We start from the raw sequence: 23,642 nt of genomic DNA on the forward strand, positions 1-23,642 counted from the left end.
GAATGAGAGAGAGTGAAAATGTTCTTGAAAAAAAATCGCCCCCCTATAATGGGGTTCTCGATTTTTTCAAAGAGGCTTTAAGAGGGTTGGGCTGAGATGGAGGGTGGAGAATCACCTTCCAAGATGTGGAGCTGGGGGTGGGTCACGGTTTCCCACCGCCGCCCAGCTCCACCATTCATCTAAGAGGATTTGAATCTTCTTTTTGAAATAACAAAAATGCCATGGGGCTGCCATCCCATTCATCCAATGAGGTTCTATCAAGTCACATAATGGCTCTTCACTCTTGGGAAGAGCCCTTGGGATTCCTTGAATCCCAAGGCTAAAGGGCTCTCAATGCCCCCACGCATTCTCCAAGAGGGAAGGTCAACCCTCACATGCCATGAACTCCTCCTTCTTCTTGGTTACTTTATTAAAATTTTCACACTTCAATCATTGTTTTTTTTTATTGATTTGGGTAGGGCCAATCATGGACCTCCCTTTAAAATTACTTTAGTGTCTTACGAGACTGCCACTCACCCAGCTGGTCAACATGACCAGCTGGTTTCATGGCCATGGTCGTCCTAAGGCCATCCTGAATGGACGGTCATGGCCTTGGTCGACCTTGACCAATGAAAGAAATGAATGTTTATTATATCGATTCTATTTCTATTTGAATTTTCAAATATTTTTCCATTATGTACAATTTTTTTTTTATATTATCAATGTAAATGATATTTCAAAGCTACCCAAGCAAAGAAATCTTTCTTATGAACGAATTGGGTCTCGTTTATGCCCTCGCTAAGTTTCTAAGCAATCTCCCGTAATTCACATGCACTGACGGGATATTTTCGTCGTTCGAAACTCAAATTTGGGTCAATCACCATATACGTATTATAAACTTGCCCTAAAAATTTTGAAGGTTAATTCGCTCTAGATTTCCCTCAATTGCCTTTTTATGTAAAATTACGCGATTTGACCTGTATCTCTATGTAGGCTAAAATACAAAAATTGTCAATTTCAACAAAACTCTCGATCTCAACACGATTTGTGTAATATTACCACAAAATAAATCATGGACCTTATAATGCTACCCACACTGGGAGGAGCCCTCAGACCCCCCTTCTGTATGGATAAAAACTCTGAATTAGGTTGCATAACTCTTCAAGTTGAATGAGGCTACCCACGCTGGGAGGAGCCCCTAGACCCTCTTCTATAAGGGTAAAAACTCTGAATCAGGATCCACAACTTATTTAGTTGAATGATGCTACTCACGCTGGGAGGAGCCCCCAAACCCTCTTCCTGTAAGGGTAAAAACTTTGAATCAGACTCCACAACAGTCAATGTGCAGGTCAGTCGGTGTTTGATAGAGCAATGTAGGTTCTTCTGCTGGATGTGCACAGAAGCAGAAAGAGAAGGGAGAGAGAGAGTGAGAGGGTTGATATTCATGGCCTCCTCCAGGAGAAATTTTTTTCTTGGATAATCCTGCAGTGTAGAGACTGGGTCTTAAATAATCAACTTCGGGGCACTTAAGTCTTTACAATCACTCCTTTTCTAGAATCGTTATTTTTTTTGGCACCAATGGAGGAGAGGGTACTTAAGTCTTTGCAATCGCATCAAACTCCAATGCTAATTAATGCTGACAAACATGGGGATACGAGATGCACAAGCTTAAATGTGTGGTGCTTTTTGGGACCCCCGAGCATGAGATGCCCTGTTCGGGGGGGGAGGAACATATAACCTGCTTCGAGAGTTCAGGATGAGGAACTTGCAGACAGGCAACATACAAAGGCCGATCTTGTTTCTCTCTCTCTCTTTATATATATATATATATATATATATATATATATATATATATATATATATATATATATATATATATATATGGGCCATAACAGTGGACAGGCTATCCATGAATAAGCATCGTGCCTGCTGCGTCCGATTTGTTTTAATCTAGAGGACCACCGCTAATTCCTTAAAACCCGAATAATGAGACGCCTGGCTACCTTTTTTTTTTTCGACAGAGAAAGCTGGGGTTAGGCATACCCCTACCAGTTATACAACAATACCATTTGGGGTTCAAACTTGCAACGTCCCAACACACGGTGACGTGCACTAACTGCTCCTGCCAGACAAGGTGACGCCTGGCTACCTTTGCCAACAAATTAGCGCCACTTTTGTTGTATAATATGGTGGAAAAGAAATTTATTTCAACTAAATATGAATTTCCTATTTTCTATATATTCGTACTGACTACATCAATAAGAAGTTGCAGAATCCATGTTTGAATGGATCGTTCCTTCATCGAGAAAACAGCCTGGAAAAGAAATTAGTTTTCTTGGACGACTGTTGTAGGCAAGCAACATGAACGTATCTTCCAAGGTTGTCTACTTGCCTGGCCTCCCCTCTTGTGTCCTTCTTGCATATCTTGCACGACTTGTCAACCCAGCCCTCCTCAACGTATTGCCCATCCACTGCCATCATAACAAAAGTATGTGTGTATGTATGTAAACAAATTACATCATCATCATGACTTTAGGGGCTCAATATCACAGGGAAGAAACAATACTATTTATTACTATACATAAGGTGCGTTTGGGGAAACGGAAGTTATTTTCACACATGAAAATAAAATACATGTGAAATTAAACACATTATTTAGAATGTGATGAATTAGTTTCATATGTTTGTTTTTGTATCGTATTATGAAATGTTTTGGTTTGGCATGTTTGTCTTGTGCTACAATAAGTGGGATCTATAAAGATCCAAAAACATTTTCAAATTGGATTTGATTTTTTTTTATCCAATAGTTTGGATTCAATAACATCCTCGGTTATAATTTAAGAGGATAATCTATATACATTTAGACGCCTACTGTATGGTGAATTTATGTTGAGCTGCCTCAGTTTTTAAATACTTGAGATAAAATGACTTACCGTTTTGAGAAACTGCTCGTGCCACTTTTACCACAAGAAATTTATTATTTGCCCTTAACCATAGCTACAAAAATAAGGTGCCACAAGTGAAATTCAATAATTGAAATAAAGGTGAAGTTAAGAGTTTCATTTTAAAAAGTTCACTAGAGTTAAGTGATATAAAAAGTAACTCAAGCAGTCATATGCACAATTTCCTAAAAAGATAAGTGTCTATCTTTAATATTTGAAAACTAACGTGGCTAAGCATAAATTTACCGTACATTTGGCACCTATATGTTACTTTTAAGATAAAATCCAAATTTATATATTGTTGAAGAGCTAAATGGTACTTGAGTGTGGGTCAATATTTCATCAGTATTGTATCCGTATAAATCGATTTGACATAGGTTCAGATAAGTTGAGTTTGGTAATTTTCACATCCAATGTGCTCACATGCAGAGTGAGAGAGACAGAGAGACAGAGAGAGAGATTTTCAGTGAAAAAACTTTCATCGGCATTGGAGTCACATGGGAGAGGTGTGACTTCAAAGCCCACGTTAGTCCCTTAACTGGGATCTATTTTCTCATTGACTTAGGACAAAAGATCCTATATGTGAAAGTATTCATTCTTGCATGAAAATGGATCGCTTTCTAACTTTTCAAACATGTTCAAGGAAAAATTACAAATGATTGGCCAAGCTTGTCACCAATTCCCTGATTAGAAAATTATTGACGAGCAAACTTTCACGACATTGTAAGTAAAATTTTCCCAAGAAAAATATCAGGAAATTATTGGCATACACGAAAGTATGTGTGTGTGCAGCTGTTAATATGAAAAACATTAAAAATGTGTTTTTATCACAATATTAAAAAAAAAAAAACAGACTAGAAAATAGGCAACATTTTCAGAAGAGAGTATTTTTTTTTCAGCATTATATTGTCTTTGAAAGTATTGCAATAAAATCGTGATATTTTCAAATAATGATATTTATACATAGCTTATTTATATACTTGTTCAAAATCATAATTTCTTAATGCATTTCAAATACCTGTTAAAGTGAAAAAAATTATCCTTTTCACCTTTAATCATAAAACAACTAATTATATGCCCTATTAATGATATAAATCTAATACCTAAAAGATGGCTTTGGACAAAAATAAGAAATTGCAACAGTGAACGTAAGAAGTGATAAAGTTGAATGTATGCCCTAACAAGTGATCTTGGTGGTAGAATGAGATAGATTGGTGGTTAGGTTGTATGATCATAACTTAGGGGTCGCGGATTCGAATCCCTCAGCATGCCTATGAGTTTGTCTGTTTATTGTAATTTACACTATTAACAAATTATCTACAAAGAGCCGGTAGTTTTACAAGTCACAACCATCATCAAGTCGAGATAATGTCATTCATCCATGCCATGCACAGTGCCCAACCACCATGGTTGGATTGCTTATTTACTAAATGGGCTCCACAACTTTTTTCAAAGCCGTTCAAGCTCCAGATGAACAACATCTAGAGCATGACAAATGTGTGGCTAAGAATAGTGATTGGATTCCTGTTTATGTCATGAATGAGAACACCTAACAGTACCCTTGACCAGATCTGTTCTCCACTTGCAACGAGGAAAAAACAAAAAACTTGCCAGCGTCAACTTACCATCGATGTACGACTTAAAAAAATCCCGGTAGGTTCCCCCGATCTTTCTCCTTAGTGCTCCGTACTGCCACCCACATGGACCATTAATCAACATAGTAAAATAAGAGAATGCATCTTCCTAAAGATCAGATTTTCGCTCGTACCTTTAGCAGCCCTTCAAAGCGCTTATATATATATATATATATAGAGAGAGAGAGAGAGAGCTGCTCAACCTGCACTCAATCACGGTGACTGTCCCACGGTGCACGCATGATAGAAGATCAATGCACAAAAATGAACAAAAATTGTGCTTTTTTAGTTTTTTACCTTTAGTGGCGCTTCAAAACGCCCCTAAAAGCTAAGCAAGGACACTATATTTTATTTTTGTACTTTTAGTGATGCTTTGAAAGCACCCTTAAAAGGCATTTTTTGCATGATTTTTTTTTTTGTGCATTGACATTCCATCACGTGCACGATGAATGGCCAATGTGCTTAAGCTTGGGATGAGCACCTGTGGATTGAGCACCAACCAATCACTATATATATATATATATATATAGTGATTGGTAGGTACTCATCCCAAGCTTAATCATGCTGATATTGTGCGCACATATGGATTGTCAGTGTGCAAAAATGAGCAAAAAAAAGTACAAAAACACACTTATTTTATTAAGAAAGTGTCATAAAGGTCCCAGTTCTGCTTGGACCTTTAACGACACTTCAAAATGCCACTAAAAGCCCAACAAGGATACATGTAAAATTCTTTTTGCTTTTAGCATCATTTTGAAGCGCTGCTAAAGGAATTTTTTTAGGCATTTTGAGTATTTTTTTGTGTTTTTGCATGTCGTCCATCACACGCGCAAATTAAGGATGGTCAACGCGCTTGAGCTCAGGTTGAGCACCTACCACTCACACACACACACTATATATGTCTCTCTCTCTCTCTCACTATATATATATATGTTTAAAAAAATCATATATATATATATAGAGAGAGAGAGGAGAATAAAAAATTCATGAAGGTAATTCAAGAGTAAAGAATAAAAAATTCATGAAAATTGTAGTTCACACATTAGTTCTCATATTCTAGTGTCCCTCTCTCCACATACACACACACACACATATATATATATATATATATATATATATATATATATATATATATATATATATATATATATATATTGGATAAATATTGGCAACTAATGAAGGTAATAAACTAATGAGTAGAAACCACTCTTTTCTTAATTTTTTTGTAGATCAAAGCTTATAGATGTGATCTACCTGGTTTGTTTAAGCGAACTTATTTTGAATAATGTGATCATGACAAGTAATTAGGTTTTTAAAGGGGTATAAAAATCAATGGCCCACAATGTGCCAAATTTTTTTAACTCAAAAGATCACATTTTTACATCAGAAAAACATGATCGAAGGTTTTATTCTTAGCAAACAAACCATGCAGAACACATCTATGTGGTTAGATTGAGCAAATACAACTTGCACTTATGATTTCTAGCTGCTTAGTTCCTTACCTTCATTAGTAGCAAATATTTTCTCATATATATAGAGAGAGAGCATAGCATCAAACGCACGTCGAACATGGTCGGACACACCCAACGCATCCGATTGCACCATCGCTAATGTAAAAAAAACCAAAAAAATGTGCTTTGTTGATAGCATGCGCAATCAGCTGTGTGCCTGTCCTTCAACGTTACTTCCATCTCTCTCTCTCTCTCTCTCTCTCTCTCTCTCTCTCTATATATATATATATATATATATATATATATATATATATATATATATATATATATCATCAGACGCCCCTTCATCAGACATGGGCAAGGTCTTTAGCTACGGTTGTGACTGCTGTATGTATGAGCATACGCACGGCGGGTGACCGCGAGTCTGTTCGACACAGTAACATCATTGGACCTGCTAAATGAAACATGCTATTGGATTTTCAGTATTTTTTTGAAATCCTGACCATACAAATGTGTTGAGCATGATTGATTTACTAGAAATCAACACTAGGATCATATATTTTAGATAAAAAAATTTGTATTTGGAGTCTCAAAAATTTATGAAAATTGTAGGCCGTTGATTTTTGAAATCTTATAAAAACATATCAATGCATTGAAATCAAATGCTATAAGAATTTAACCCTATAAAAACAAACATATAGATCACATTTGAAAAAACTTTGAAAATCCAATATCATGTTTCATTTAGCACCGTGCACATTTAATACGTTTTCACACACACACACACACACACACACACACACACATATATATATATATAAAGGGGGTTTATATTTGGTACAAATGATTGTACCTACAATCTAATTTGAATCTCACTATGCCAGTTATTTTGGGACAATCTAACCTCATAGATGTGTTCAACATGCTCGATTTATCAAGAATTAACTCTTGGATCATATTTTTTGACAAAAAGCATGTTTCTGTTAGTTGAAAAGAATTGATGAATTCATAGCCATTGATTTTTGAATTGCCAAGAAAACCTATATCAAGGTTGCATTCTGGTGATCCAAAATATTGTTCCCATTAAACAAAACCTAAATATCACATCTATGGTGTTAAATGTGAAAAAACCCAAACAAGGGGATTCCGCCACATTTGTTAGGTAGTTTGCACCTATAAACGACCATGGCAAACCTCAACCATATATATATATATATATATATATATATATATATATATATATATATATATATATATATATATATACATATATATATATATAGAAATAAATAAAACAAATATGTACAATTATGTTGTCAACATATTTTAAAAATAAACAAGATTTTGAAGATCTTGTGAAATTAGTAAGATTTTTATGACGTGAATAGTGCACAATAATATCATACAAATTTTAAAAATCTTAGCAATATTTATGACTGCAGTATATAGATGGTCGTCGTCTGCAACCATGACTGGGGCTTGTTTCAGGTTGAGTCAATGTTGTCAGTATCGGTATCGGCCTTGAAACTATTCATACATATTCTCAAGTGCATCTTTCTGAATCGGCTAAAAAGTGATTAAAAATATTTTGTGTCAAACCGAACATGACACATGTCGAAGCCATTAAAATAATATTTAAAAAAAAAATTAAGTATTTTTTTACATTGATTGAAAAATAGCCGATTCAAGTTATTAAAAAAAAATCCCTACTGAACAAAAGGTGCCTGGCTCTAGGGATGGCAGTGGACCGGGAGAAAGCGGGGCCCCGCCCCGCCTCGCCCCATTTGGACCGGGGATGAAGGGTATGAAACGGGGATGGAGGCGGGGACGAAGGTTAAAATCCATCCACGTCCGGGGGTGGAGACGGGGATGGACGAGCACTTTTCCCGGCCCGGCCCCGCCCCGTCCCCGCCACGATCCCCGCCCCGACCACTTTTCCCCGCAATATCCCCGCCCCGCCCCGCCTCATCCTCGTTTGAACCGGGGATGGAGGACATGAAACGGGGATGAAGGTGGGGGTAGAGGATAAAATTTTGAGGCGGGGCGGGGGTGGAGACCTTGTCCCCGGCACCGCCCCGCCCCACTGCCATCCCTACCTGGCTCTTACCAGATACTTCTCCACCTGTCAGTGGGGACCACAAGTGGAGAAATGTGTATGGTCGACATCCAATATCACCATATTCTGGTGATATTCAATAGGACCAGATCTCTTAATTCCTTTGGCCAAACGAACACTACAAGAAAACCGTGGATTAGCGACGGCCTCTATCCATCGCTAATCCGTCACTAAGCCGTCGCTAAACTGTTTAGCGACGGCTTAGCGACGGATTAGCGATGGATAGAGGCCATCGCGATTTTTTGCTCGCTAATTAGCGAAAAAAATTATCTGTCGTTAATTCCGTCGCTAATTTGCGACAGATTAGCGACGGACATTATCCGTCGCTAATCTGTCGCTAAATTTTTAAAAAAAAATAAAAAAAAATTGATCCTTGTCGGGCGGTATTCCGGCAGCACTAAGCCGGACTTATACCGCACCCGACAGGCATTGCATGCACATAACGATCGCTCTGCCTCATCGCGAACCGGCGTCGCCGTCCTCCATGAACCGGTGCTCTCCGGCGTCGCCGTCCTCCATGAACTGGCACCGTCATCTTCCGTGAACCGGCGTCGCCGTCATCCTCTGTGGACCGGCGTCATCGTCCTCCATGAACCGGCGCCAACGTCCTCCAGCGATCGCCGACCGTCCTCCGTGAATCGACGTTGTTGTCCTCCGTGAACCGGCGCCGACATCATCCAGCGATTGCCGACCGTCCTCCGGCGTCGCCGTCCTCCGTGAATCGGCATTGTCGTCCTCCGTCAACCGGCGCCGACGTCCTCCAGCGTTCGCCGACTGTCCTCCGGCGTCACCGTCCTCCACTCTCATGTACATGCTCTCCAATAAGCTCTCCGACGTCGCTCGGTTTAAATCGAGCGCGGTCGATTTAAATCGAGCGCGGTCGATTTAAATTTCAAACAGGGAGAGAGGGAAAATTTCGCGCTTGGTTTAAATCGAAAATTAGCGACGGATTAGCGACGGAAATTTTCCCTCGCTAAATCCCTCGCTAAAATGTTTTTCTTGTATTGAGAATTAGCGACGAAATACTTGTTGTCGTTAATTCGTCGCTAATTAGCGACGGATTAGCGATGAAACAACTTTCATCGCTAATCCGTCGCTACTTAGCGACGGATTCATTAAGAAAGTTTTCTCTAGCTAATCTGTCGCTAATTTGCGACGGAAAAAATCCGTCGCAAATTTCCGTCGCTAATTAACATTTTTCTTGTAGTGGAATGAACTATCAGCGGAAACAGATGACGAGAACTTAAAAGTAATGAACGCGTAGCATGCGGAGCAGATCCAATGATCGTGTCCGAGTACTTCACAAAAAAAAATTATTATTTTTTTGTTAATTGAAAATAAAAACTAGTTTGTAAAGTACTTGAACCCGATCACTGGATCTACTCCGTGATCCCGTACAAAAACAGAAAATCACTCTGCACGTAGCGATTTTACAATATAGAAAATGGCTGCATGTACAATGATATAGCCAGAGTACTTTGCAACCCATCACTGACGTGATCAGTTGCTCTCTCACTCACCTGTTCTCTGCTCATCCGTCCACCAGATCTTGTGGCCTCCCTCGCTTCCTCTAAAAGGACGGCATCTTCCTCAGAGCGCACTTGGGAAAAATCAAGGGCTTCTGTTAAGCTCCCAAACAAGGATTGCTCTGACTTTGAGCTCTTGGGGTTAGAGTCCTTGTCTCCAGATCGAGAAAAAACTCGTCCCTGTGTCTTACGGTACCTGAAGCCGTTGGTCGTTTTGTTATTAGAGACTGTTGAACAAGGCGAGTAGAGGCCGCAAGAAGATGAAGAAGAAAGGGGCACGACAGATCTCATGGCCATGTTGCCTGGAGATGAGAAATTTTTTGTGACCCGAACCTCTTCTTTATAGACAAAATTTTGGGGAGGCAACGATGAGAGATTGGTGAACTTTTGTTGTTTTTGAGCTTCATATGGCTGATGAATTCCTACGTACGTAGCATCTTCACACGCCGGATGCTTTCCGATATATTTGTGTGTGGCTGACGATGTATCTACGTGGTTTTGTCATCCCCAACAAACAATACTTTGAGGACTTGAATGGGGAGTGCCGATTGTGGTCTTTAATTTGCAAGCTTACCTAGCTCAGTTAGTCGACCATCCCCCAGCACCCAAATAAATGAATGGGCTTGCTTTCCTCCGGAGGAGTCACGTCCGAACATTTGCCTCGGACCATTAACTCTTGAAATATCACAAACTTATGGACAATACTCGGACTCGATAAATTCCAACTAGTTGTGGGGCCCCTACCGAAGGAAAAGAATTGGAGACGAGGGCTGGATTCTTCTATGTGAAAAGGGGCTCGAGAGACCAACCTCATCAACTTAACCATAACTAAACAAAGATTGATGATATTAAAAAACAATTTTACACCTTTTATTCTTTTTTTTTCTTCAGTTATTTTAGTCCAGCCGGTTCTCATAATTTTGATCCTCTGCTTTCAAACTATATCGCGCTGTATGCTTTCCTATCATCTCTTGCTTTCTCATTTGCAATTTTTTCCTGGATTTTTTCTGTTCTGTCATTCCATGCCTATTCATCTATAGGTTATTTATCACTCACAATGTCAGTTCTAAATAAATGAGGGAAGAAAAAATAAAGGAATTAGGTTCTTTCAATCATGTTTGGTTCTTATTAGAGACTTGCCGCAACTTATTGGTTCAGTCTACTCTTGTTTAATCCACTAAACTGCTTTCATGCACTTTTGATATATATATATATATATATATATATATATATATATATATATATATATATATAGAGAGAGAGAGAGAGAGAGAGAGAGCATCAAAAACACTCAAAAAGTGTCCAAACATACAAACTGGGGCTTTAGTAGTGCTCTAAGTGCGCCACTAAAGCTCTGTTTGGCATTTTTTGATGCAATTTCATTTTTTTTGTGCACTGACCATCCATCAACGCCCGTGATAAACGGTCAGCATGATTAAGTTGAGCTTAAGAAGCTATGCATTAAGCAGCTACGCTCTACTCTCCCTCTCCCTCTCTCTCTCTCTCTCTCTCTCTCTCTCTCTCTCTCTCTCTATATATATATATATATATATATATATATATATATATATATATATATATATATATATATATATATATATATAGAGAGAGAGAGAGAGAGAGAGAGAGAGAGAGAGAGTAAAAATACTAATAGTATGCATAAAGAGTACTTTAAATTTACACAAAGTTTTACTTTTTTACTAATATTATGATAACTTGGAAGAATTAATAAATTTTTTTTTTAATATATGACTACATTGACTACAATTATAAAACTAATTAATCATAAAGTTGGTTATATAAACAAGTGCATGCATAGTCAGCTTACTTTTAATAAAATAGTAAATATCGTAAATAAAATATTTAAATGCAATATAGCTTTAGATAGAATCAAGAAACAAGGAAAAAATAATGCAATTACAATAGATTTTGGGATTTACCTATTTCATCCAATACATTACATTCTTCTTAATATTAAAAATATGTATAAAATCAAGTTTTTCTAAATATGTAATTAATTTTTTTGAATAATACGTGTATATCAATGTTTTAGTTAAAAAAGTTATTTATGGGAAGTATAAAAGAAACGTATGAGAAACATGTCCCAAATTTGGTTTTTCATATAAAGTAAGTAGGTTTCTCAGGCAATGTAAAACGGGTTTCTCGCTCCATTGACTAATGGCTCAATAAGTTCAAGGACTATCAGATGCTAGTATCTTCTGTCTATCTCTAAATAACAATATCCATTCAGAGACCTATAACCTGGTACTAATAAATTGTCTGAGCAAATTTATGAAGCCAAACCCTGTATAAGGTTCCTCACTTGCGGTAAAATTCAACAAGTCACCTAAACATGGAGAGAAGTAGCTGATCAATGGCGTCTTCCTCTGAGGTCCAACATGTTTCCAACGATGGTGTTCTGAGATCTCGTCCTTGGGATCCCGGAGAAAGTTCTCAAAGTGCAAAGAACACTAAAGGAGGGGATGGTGGGCACACAACAAATACTAGATCTTGATTAGATATGGTTGGGGTCAACATATCTTTTTCCACGGAAGGATTGAATCCCCTTAAGATCAGATCTGAGGATGGTCTCAAGAGGGTTTTCGTGCCAGCAAACAGACATTCAGAGATGCAAAAACCATGGAGACATACAATCATGGAAGGTTTGTCGGGTGGTAAAAAATAAAAAAAAGTTGGTTTGCATAAAATTAATTCACTTTTATTTGAATATGAGATGTACATTTATAGAGCTGACTCTTAGCCGATCCCTTGATAATAATGATAGATATCAACAGTTACAACAAAGCATACGATCCTGCCAAATGAGGCAAGATTGTTAAACTATGTGATGATGCATGATATTATGTGGGAGATCTTATCTTTTATCAGATATCATGCATGATTCAAATCATGCGTGATCTGTATCAAACCATATCACTTGACACTCCTCAAGCTAGAGAGTGTAGATCTGTGATTCTCAGCTTGCTTATGAGAATTTTAAACTAATCTCGTTCAAGGGCCTTTGTGAGGATGTCTGCAAGTTGTAATTTTGTAGCAACATATTTAGTGCATATGACCCCTGATTGCACTTTTTCACTAACAAGATGATAATCAAGTTCCATATATTTGGTTCGCTCATGAAATACCGTGTTTGCTGCAATATAGATAGTAGATTGATTGTCACAATATAATATCATTGGGCTTTTTTGGATAATTTCAAAATCAGCTAGAAGTGCGTTCAACAAAACTAACTCACATGTTGTTGCTGCCATAGATCGGTATTTCGCTTCAGCAGAGGATCTTGAAATTGTGACTTGTTTCTTACTTTCCATAAAATGAGACTGGTGCCTAATATAGTTAGGTAACCAGTTATGGATCTTCAAGTCATTGGGCAACTAGTCCAATCTGAGTCATAGTAGACATACAATTTAAGTTCACTTTTAGCAGGCAGCAAGATTCTATGATCGGAAGATGATTTTAAGTACCTTTAAACTCGAACAACAACATTGTAATGTGGCACTCTAGGCTCTTGCATAAATTAACTCAATATGTGAACTGAGTAGACAATATCTGATCGAGTCACTATCAGATATATTAGGCATCTTACTAATCTCTTGTAATGAGTAGGCTCTTGAATGAGTTCTTTATCTTGTACATTTAACTTCAACTTTTGATCCATTGAAAAATCAATCAACTTTGCACCCATGAGTCCTACATCAGATAATAAATCAAGAAAAAAAATTTTTTAGCTTAGGAAGATTATTGATAGTACTCTAGCTACTTCAATTTCCAGAAAATATTTTAATCAAGCCAGATTGTAAGACCCGCAATTTTTCAGAAAATATCTGAATAAAATTCATGAGGCATTTACCAGCAAAAATAACATTTTTTCTCATAATGCGAAACAAATCAATTCTTGCGAGCTAGTTATACTTAGGATATTCATTGATTCGCGAATATATGCTCAAACACTCTGGAAGCCATAACTTCCTACCTGAACAAAATCAAAGGATTTCCTTGAGCCAACTTTCTTAATTACGTCAATACGAAGAGAATGACGTACTCAGATTTTTTCAGAAAAAATCGCCGAAAACTCGAAATTTTTGCGGGACCCATAGAAATATTGGTGGGACCCACAGAAATATTTCTCAGAAAAACATTCTAGAATATTCTAGAATATTCTAGAATATTCTAGAATGTTCCAGCACCTTCCAGAGCCTTCCAGCATGTTCCAGCACCTTCCATGGAAGGAATTCTCAGAAAAGCCAAGGGCATTTAGGTAAATGGGGTTACTTAGCCCCTAAGCAACCTCCCCTATAAATAGAGGAGCCCCCTCCTTTAGAAAATTGCCAACCCCTTTCTCTCCTCTTCCTCTTTCTCTCTCTAGAAACTCCTCTACCTAGCCCACTTGGTCTGAGCCTGCGTGACTTAGCCTGAGCCTGCCTGATCTGGTCTTAGCCTGCCTGACCTGGTCCTAACCCACCTAACCTAGGTCTGAACCCACCTGACCTAGCTTAAACCCAGTTGACTTGACTTGAACCTGGTTTGGTTCAAAGTCAAAGTCCAAGTCCTTTTTCGTTCGAAGTTCGGAGTTGATCATTTTCGAAGTCGAGCCTCGTTCGAAGCAACCGAAGTCGTTTCCTCCTCAATTGAAGTAAGTTCGCTTTGTTGATCCATCTCTCTCAAGTATTTCATTGTTTGTATATAGCATATACTTTCTGAAGTAGTATCTTGCTTTAGTTCTTGGATGAGCCCCCTTTGGACACTTCGGTGTTCACCTGCTCGCCTCATAACTATTGTCGGATATATATGTTCAAATACGCAGTATATGCATTTTTAAAATGGTATCTCGCCTTAGTTCTTGGTTGAGCCATTCAGAACACTTCAGTGTTCACCCACTCGCCTCGTAACTATCGTTGAATGCAGATCTAGGTGTATATCTGCTGATTCTGCAAACACGTCATATATCGCACAAGCTATCTAATTTACCTTTGTCGTCGCGTCATATAATGCCGAGGCTCATGCTTTCTGCAATTTCCGATTACTGCACTTTCGATTATGCATTTACTTAAGCCGTCGTGTTGAATGACACCAAGGCTCCTGCTTTCTCCAAATATATATGTAGAATATTTCGTTCAGTTACATACCCTGAACAATAGTATATGCATTTCCTTACACCGCCGCTGTATAAAGCACAGGCTTCTGCTTATACAATATATATGGCGCGTAAATGAGCGTTCAAATGGAGATCAACTCCAAATTGCCAATGTGATTCCTTTACCGCTCCTCGTTCAAGATTCTACTTGACGAATGAAGACCCTATTGGAAAGGCTTCGCTTTTTGGCAAAATGCTCTTTACGTAAAGACTCAGTCAATTACGTATAGCCTGTCTATGGCCTAAGGTTCTTGCAACCTTGATGGATGCAAAGTACGCACAACGGCGCACATCCATTTCTCGAGTTAAGCGTAGCGATTTCCGGCCAAAGAGGGAAGATGCCACTGAAATGGATAAAAAAAACGCACGCTTTCTCTGTTAAAGAGAGAAAGTGCTGCTGAAATTTCTGAAGAAGCCAAGAATGGCTCAGAAAGAACGTAGCAGGATACTCTATCATACAGTAGAGTGCTACCTAGTTCATAGAATGCCTTCTACAATGTAGAAGGATTCGTCGCACCGCTGCCGATAGAGCAGGGGAGGTATTGACGAAATGGTTGGTAGAAGAGCTGCCGGAACCAGTTAAACAACATAATAATGTCCGTTGATGGAACGATCCCAGAACGGCTTGTATCATTGTGCCGCCAAGGGCACCTTGCTCGTAAGGGCCGCTGAGCCAGAGTATTGGTTTCACCTTAACCAGGTTTGGACTCGTTACGTAAAAATACGCTGAGTAGCTGATCTATTTAGACTGTGTTGGGGCGGACTGAATGGGGTCGGGTACATACTCCCGTAGTGCTGAGGCACGGGCTGCCTAAATAGCATGCAAATATCTATCCAAGTAATTGTAAGACTGACAGACCCCTTCAAGAATTATGCTCACTGTGGAATGACAGTGATGGTACAACCTTGAGTGACACCTATTTTACTTTGGACCTGATAGAGTCCATAATGACCTTAGTCACAAATGGATTTTGGGGTCGTAGTTATCCTTAAGATCTAAGGATTGAACCCAACTACTGCAAGTAGAGGATGCATCCGAATATGGGCCTAGTAGGGTTCTCCGAGTTGAAACACACTACCCTACTATGAATAGGGTCAACAGGCCTCTGGGGTATCTAAAATACATAGAATAATCAACCCCCAGAACGTCGAGTTGATGCCCGGACAATTGTTTCGCCTGCGTACCAAGGGTGGAAGAGGTTAAATATCGAAACAATGCATTAGTTTAGGTTCATCGATGCTTGAATGTATGAGTGGATGGACGTTGTTGAGTTAATCTTGCATAACCTTTGTGAATGTGTCATGATCGGTATATGACTGGACCGACTGGTTAAAGACTCATGTTGTATCCGCACGACTAAGTGAAGCTCGAGGAGTTGTCCTTAGATGTGTGGTATACGGATGTGCCAAGTATGAAGACTTGAGCTAGACATCCCTTTGAGACCCAGAAGATGTCAAGGCTAAGTCGTGGAGACTTAAGCGATTATTCGAATCACAACCCTGAAGAGGCTTGCTCTAAGTCATGAAGACTTGAGCGGATGTTCAACTTATAGCCCTAAGGAGGCTCTTGCGATATACGCTAAGTCTTGGAGGCTTGAGCGTCGTTATTGCGAACTGCGACCCTGAGTGGTCATCATATGTACTTGAGTTGAATGAATATGTGATTGCATGCTTATTAGACCGTCAGTGGTTCTGACCCCGCTTAATGGAGATTTCAGGTGTTGTATCTGCGTGGCGATATGCGGAGCAAGGCGGCATCAAGTTCTAGGGTTTCTCTAGACAGAGTTGTATTGCTTCTTTTTATTGAACCTATAATGCGTTTTCGAGCAGTGATGTTGTAATAAACATGTGGTTTTCGATAAAATGAAACACTTCGGTGGTCAATGAGTCGCTTGGGCACATACCTGCAACGTGCTCAGAGTTTTCTAAAACTGACGACTCATTATCGTCTGATTCCGCTGCTAAAAGCTATTCTAAGTTCCGCTGCAAAGAAAAAAAATTCATGAAAATTTTAACTTAGCATTGTTTTGGAAATCCGGGGCGTTACAAAATTGGTATCAGAGCGTGTGTCTGAGAAACCTGGTTCAAGATCCGTCATGTTCACGATATCGCACTGTAAGTATATTTTATACTTTTTGTTCTGATCTGGGTGCATTTTTGTATAGATGGAAACTCATGACTCGCGAGGATACTGCTATCGTTGCGGGATCATGCACGATGAGTGGGTATGCGCATATGAGGTCCAAGACTGCCAATTTTGTGGCGAAGAGGGGCATTTCGCCAATGAATGCCAAATGAAATATACCGCCGATATGGGTTGTCGGGGATCGCTTGGTCTTAAGGACGAGACCTCACGTGTTAGTGCACCACATTACTCCAGTAGGGGGAGTAGCCATACCCCAACAACTTCAGATGAACTACCACATCTGGTAGAATTTGACTTGAACTTCCTTGAGGGATTCAGTCAGACGCAAGGCTATCAACAAGCATTATATACGACTAGCTTGCACGGACATGATGAGGGATGCAACAACTCCTTCTATAATCCCATTATGATTTCAGATTCCTCAAATCATAGTATCGTTATATGGGGGAACGGAGCGGCTTCACAAACGTCGAGCCTGAATGGCCAGAAAGAAGGATACAACCCCTATCATCCCATTATGGTCTCGGATTCCCCGAGCCATGATGCCACTGAGTGGGCAAGTGGACCGACATCACTGATCTACCAACAAGATTCGCATGAGAGTGCGGAAATGCCGCCCAAGCCAAAACTAGTTGTGCCTGCACCAAGGCCTTGTGGAAATAGATGGACTTTTATGAGTTCATCTTCATCAAAGAAATCTAGGTCTTGAGGAGACTGGTAATGCTTTGGAGTCAATAAACTCATGTATATAGTTTCTCAACGCCTAAAGTCTGCCAGTGCGGCACGACGTTTTGTTTAAGGCGATGCTTGTGTAAATGAATGTATATAAGTAAATGAAGCTTTTACTTTCTCATATACATCGAGAAACTAAAAACAAGTGCTTGTGTGTGAATAGATAAATGACTCCTACTACGAGGAGAACCATGCCGAGCGAGGAGTCCCATACGCAAGGATTCCTTCTGGAGACGCTCAACAACTTGGTTACAACCATCTGTGAAACGAGGACAGAACTAGTCGCACCACGAAACGAGAACCTGGGAGGAATAATGATGTCTTCTTTTAAATCGTTGTAATTTTGAAAAGATTTTTATATGTAAAACATGTGAAAACCAGACATCAAATAATAAAAACTGGTTCTCACTAGTGGATGAGACCGGGTCGAACTCAGGGAATAAGAATATTTCGTATTCAAGTACACAAATCTAAACTAATCTTTATTGCCGAATTATTTGAAATGTAAAATGTTCAAGAAAGGTAAAAACAACTAACTATTACAACAAATGAATACCCTTCGCAGAGGGCGTAAAGTGCAATATTTACAAACCCAATTAAATTCCTAATTCTAAACTGAAAAGTAAAAAGAAGCTCTACGGTTCGTACTTTGTGTCACGTAATCACTTTCGCTCCACTCTTGTGCTATCCTGCACAATTCAAAGGAACACGAGCAGTACAAGAGAGAAAAGTAAAAACTATACTAAACACAGTTTATGCTAATTCAATGCTAAAACATGAAAGCAATCTAATGACAAATAATTAAGTAATTCTACGATTAACTAACTGATTATTAAGCAATTAACAATGCTAATTACCTATCATTTACTTAACTAACAACTACTTAAAACTCAATGAACTAGGATCTAACAATAGAGTAAGCTAATTATGAAAACAAAACATGAGATTAAAATTTCAAGAATTGAAAGAAATGAAAATATCAAGGATGTAATGAAAATCAAGAATTTCAATATGTAAAGAAAAACAAATAGGAAATGACTAAAAACTAAACAAAAAAATCAATTAAACAGGCAAAAGCAAGAGATATAAAACTGAACAAACAGAAAAAAAAAATCATGAAAAAGTTAAAAACAGTAAATTTGAACTGTAAAGAAACAAAAATTAACTGTAAAAACAAAGCAGGAAAATGATAAAAAAAAATAGGAAAATCAAGAAATGAATTTCAGAAAAGAAAGTAAAAAAAACAGAAATTTAACAAATGAACAATAAAACCGAATGTTAATGCAATGCAAGAAATTTATGAAAAAAAAAACAGGAACTTAATGCAATGAAAAATATTGTAAAATTACTAACAATTCAGGAAAAACAAAACATGAAATGGAAAACTGGAAAAGGAATTTAATGAAGGTATAGAATGAATGTAAAAGCAAGAAAAACAGGAAATTACAAATTTCAGGAAAATAAGAACATGCTGCAAAAAGGAATTTCAAAACAGGAAAATAACGAACTATCAAACAGAAATCTACTCTATGTGATGAATGAAAAATAGGATTCAATAACAAATAATGAACTACTTATGAAACTAAAATACAGATCTAAGTAACGACTCAACAAAGTACAGATCAGACAATGAACAGAAAAAGGGAAAAAAATCTAAAACACAACTATCGACTTTTTTTTTCTTTTTGTTTTTCACAATCAACACAGCCTGAGAAGAATAACGAAGCTGAAGAAAAAGAAGAAGATGAAAATGAAAATCACACTAGATTTATTTATTTATTTTTTTTATTTTTATTCTGTTTTACACAGAATTAATGGAAGAAGAAGAGGAATATGAAGATCGGAAGAAGAAGAAGAAGAAGTAGAAGTAGAAGTAGATGAAGAAGATGCAGATCGGAAGAAGAAGAAAATCAGGAGATCAGAAAAAGAAGAAGAAGAAGAAGAGGAATTGGAAGAAGAAGAAGAAGAATTGGAAGAAGAAGAAGAAGAATTGCTTACCGTAACTAGAGCTGGAAGGGTTAGAGGAGAAGTTGGCGGCCTCCACCGTGCGCCATTCACCGGACTGAAGCTCCACCACCACCACCGGCTGAGGAAGATGAGAAAAATAGGGAGAAGGGGAAGAAAGAGGTAAGAAAGGGGCCGGTGTTGGTGGAGGAGGGTGAGAAAAGAGGGAAAGAGAGGGAAAGAGGGAAAGAGGGAAAGAGGGAAGAAGTTTCAGGCGTACAGGGGAGACATTGAAATTTTTTTCAATTCGTGGTTTTAAAAACCTCAAACCGGATGGAACCGGTTTGAAACATAATTTTTTCAATTTAAAAAAATGCAAACTGGTTCAAGCCGGTTTGCTTATTATTTTTTTCAGTTTTTCCAAAGAAATCAAACCGTGTAAACCGGTTTGTTATTTTTTTTTTCAAAAATAAAAAAAAAACTATTTAAAAGTTTTTATTTGCTAAAAACCTCAAAACCTCATTTGATTATTATTTTTTCTAAAAAAATATAATTATTCTAATCTATATATTTAATATATTTTTTTTTCCTTCTTTTCTATAAAGAAATCCAAAATTACTTTATTACTAAATTGCAAAATAAAGTTACTTTTTCAAGCATTTTCTAATTTTAATTCATTTTAGCTCATTTACTCAAAACCGGCATAAAATTGGGTTTTAAATCATTTTTTTTATGAAATCATGCATATTTTTTATATAAAATAACCCTGAATTATATGCATGATAAAATACCCCCATGCTTATGTTTTGCTAGTCCTCGAGCAAACTAGAAAAATGCAAGAAATCAAAACTATCACCTAACTCACTTTCGTAGGAATCACAGTTGCATTTAGCTTATGCAACATGCCCTTTCAACCCCTGGGTTACCCCAGTGGACGAGTAAGGTCTCGTGAGGCTTTGCAGTGATGCTACCCACAAACATCTCTGTCATGTATGCATAATATTATACATCCTCACAAGTAGTAGGTAATTAAAGACTTTATTTTCACAATTATTTCCTGTTATTTCAAAATCAAAATATAATTAGAATCTTTTATATACCACCACAGAAAAGAATTTCTTTCACTTTTCTAAATATCACAATTATTTATGTTGTTTTCTTAGAAAATCCAATAAAAACAAGTTATTATTTACTTATCCTCACTCATATGTTTTCTACACAGGTTTTCTCAATCACACTTCTAACCATTGAACTTTTCTTACTTTTTAAGCTCTTTTCTCTCTTTTTTTTTCTTTCTTTTCACACCTTTTCTTTTTGCACACTTATTCTTCTCTTATAGCTTGCGTGTGGTCTGCTTCTATGCCTTGTGCAATGTCAATATCTTCTATACTTTTTCAATACATACCAAAAGATATCAACTAAGACATAAAAGTGACTTCCTTCATTCACCTTTATAACATGAGAGTCAAACATTTCAACTTGTATCTGTTCTCAGTTACTTAGGATCACGAAGCTTTCCACTCTCCTTTTCGAAATGGAATTAAAAGTTTCAACTTACATCTAAGTTCCATCTACTAAGGATTGTGGAATTATCTGAACAACCTAACCCATGTTTCTTTTTTCTCTTTTGAGCTCATTTCTACACTTTTGTTCATTTGCTTAGTTTTTCAAAAATAAAACTATGCATATTCATATTTATGATTCAAAATAAATTCTAACATGTATCTATCATCATTTCTTTGAAATCCACATAAACAACCATAATTTTTAGATCCATGTCAGAAAAAAAATTCGTGGGGCTTAAAAATCCTCTAAAAACATCAGATTTGAAATAACATTCATATAAGTTCAAACTCTTTCTTTAAAAATCTACTTTTCATGAGATATGTGTAAACATGTGCAAGAACGTAAACAGAAATATCAAGGTGTGCAAACTACACCCTCCCCCATGCTTGAATGACACTGTCCCAGTGGCACTCCCCCATGCTTATATGAAATTAAGTAAATGCACATGAGAGGAAATAAATGAGGGAAAAGAGTAGAATAACCTGACATGAATTAAAAATGCACGTTCTATGAATGTAATGAATACAATGTATACATGACAAAACATAAAACTCATAAAATGAAACAAAAAGAACATGAAAAACTCAGAAAGAAAACTAAAAAGTAAAAACAAAATAAAATCTATAAATTCTAATCAAATCTAATAATATACAAGATATGGGTTGCCTCCCATAAAGTGCTAAGTTTCACGCCCCCAGCCAGACGGATCCCTGGAAAAATCCTTCATCGTCCATGAGAACAATGGACATGAAGTCAGGCTCAACCGGGCTCTATGTAGAAAAGAGTGTCATCTGTGACACTACGCACTGTGTTTCCATCCCTTCTACCTTTAAATGTAGTATCATGACTCTCTCGACATGAAGAACGGAGATTGGTTTCATCTGAGAGACTGGTCAAGAAATGAGAGTCTAGGACCGACCGAGTATCAATGAATGCCACTTCAGACAAGTGGTGAATATGATCAGGCTTGACTTGGTCAAGCACCTTCTGCACCTGTACCTCTTGCTTACTAAAAATCAATGATCCTAAAGGCTGAGAAAATGGGGCTTTATGTGAAGATAATGCATGTTGTGTGCCTGACCCCTTCTGTTGAGGTATAATGGAAATCAACTCGTTTGTAGAAATGATATGGGGCTCATGAGTCGATTCCTAAATAAAATGATACGCCTTCCCGCTATGAAGGGATGTAACAGATTTGACTTGCTCATGATGTGAAGTAGTGGGTTGCAAGTCGAATGACATGGAATCCTCTCCCTTTGAGACAACAAGCCTACTAGATGGGTTCCCCTCGCTTTGTCTACTCAATGTCCGAGCTAATTGTCCCATTTGAATCTCTAGCTTGGCTATTGACTGCGTATGGGAGCAAAGAGTGGCCTTGATATCAGAAAAGGCCTCTAACATCTTCTCCTGGAATGATGAACTTGGAATGGGCTTCTAAAGAGGAGGTAGACTAGACTGGGAATGAACCTGTGGAAAAATGGGATGCGAGTAACCTTGTGAAGGGTTATTGTGTCTATACTGTGTCTGAGAGGGCTGATGGGATGGGGAAATGGACTGGCTTTGCCAACCTGGGTTATATGATGGTGTAAATGAATCTTGCATGGGTCTAGCGAAACCTTGGGCAGCATTCACCTGCTCCTGAATGAATTCAGGATATAACGGCGCTGCCGGACAAGCCGAAACACAATGTGCAGGGCTAGCACATAGCTCGCACACTCTTTCTACTGAACTTCTCGAAGAATTGGCTAGGAATTGATCTAACTTCCTAGTCAACTGGTCAACCTTGGTACGCAAATCTAACTCAGACCCTACTTCGAAAATCCCTATTTTCCTAGGACCACTGGACAGGGATGTAGTCCTATCGAGCCGTGAAGACAAGGTATGATGCATCGTGTTTTCACTCAAAGTCTCGAATAGAGACCATGCCTCATCCTCACTTTTGAGCATAAAAGTGCCCCCACAAGATGAATCAACCATTTGACGGTGCTTTTCAGTAAGCCCGTCATAGAAATACTGCACCAACTGCCAACGAGGCACCTGGTGATGGGGACACTTGCGGAGAAGATCTTTCAATCTCTCCCAAGACTCGTGAAACTGTTCTCCCTCATTTTGAGAAAAATTGGTTATAGCTTTACGAAACTGATTCGTTTTACCAATTGGGAAGTACTTTTTGAGGAATTCGCGCTGCATTCCTTCCCAAGTAGTAATACGAACCGTCTCAAGACATTTTAGCCAGTGCTTGGCTTTATCTTTGAGAGAGAACAGAAACAAAGTCAACCTCATAGCGTCGTCTCCAAAATTATTGATTCGCACTGTCGAGCAAATCTCAAGGAATTCGTCGAGATGACGATATGGGTCCACATTACTAAGGCCATAAAACGAGGGTAACATTTGAATCACACTGGCCTTAATCTCAAAATGGCTCGCTCCTACATCAGGTCTCGTGATGCA

General features: G+C 38.1%; 1 protein-coding gene across 1 annotated transcript; it reads right to left on the reverse strand.

Moving 5' to 3' along the window:
• Positions 1-2,151: 2,151 nt before the first annotated feature.
• Positions 2,152-10,009, reverse strand: LOC149832380 (uncharacterized). Its single transcript, XM_090012442.1, has 3 exons — positions 9,643-10,009; positions 4,547-4,610; positions 2,152-2,450 (listed from the first exon to the last, which is right to left on the reverse strand). The coding sequence occupies exons 1-3, from the start codon at positions 9,943-9,945 to the stop codon at positions 2,278-2,280; spliced, it is 540 nt and encodes a 179-aa protein (XP_089868568.1). The 5' UTR covers positions 9,946-10,009; the 3' UTR covers positions 2,152-2,277.
• Between the last annotated feature and the right edge of the window lie 13,633 nt (positions 10,010-23,642).

This window comes from Nuphar pumila, chromosome 7, assembly GCF_984573655.1.
Source record: "Nuphar pumila chromosome 7, dmNupPumi1.hap1.1, whole genome shotgun sequence".
Taxonomy (NCBI): domain Eukaryota; kingdom Viridiplantae; phylum Streptophyta; class Magnoliopsida; order Nymphaeales; family Nymphaeaceae; genus Nuphar; species Nuphar pumila.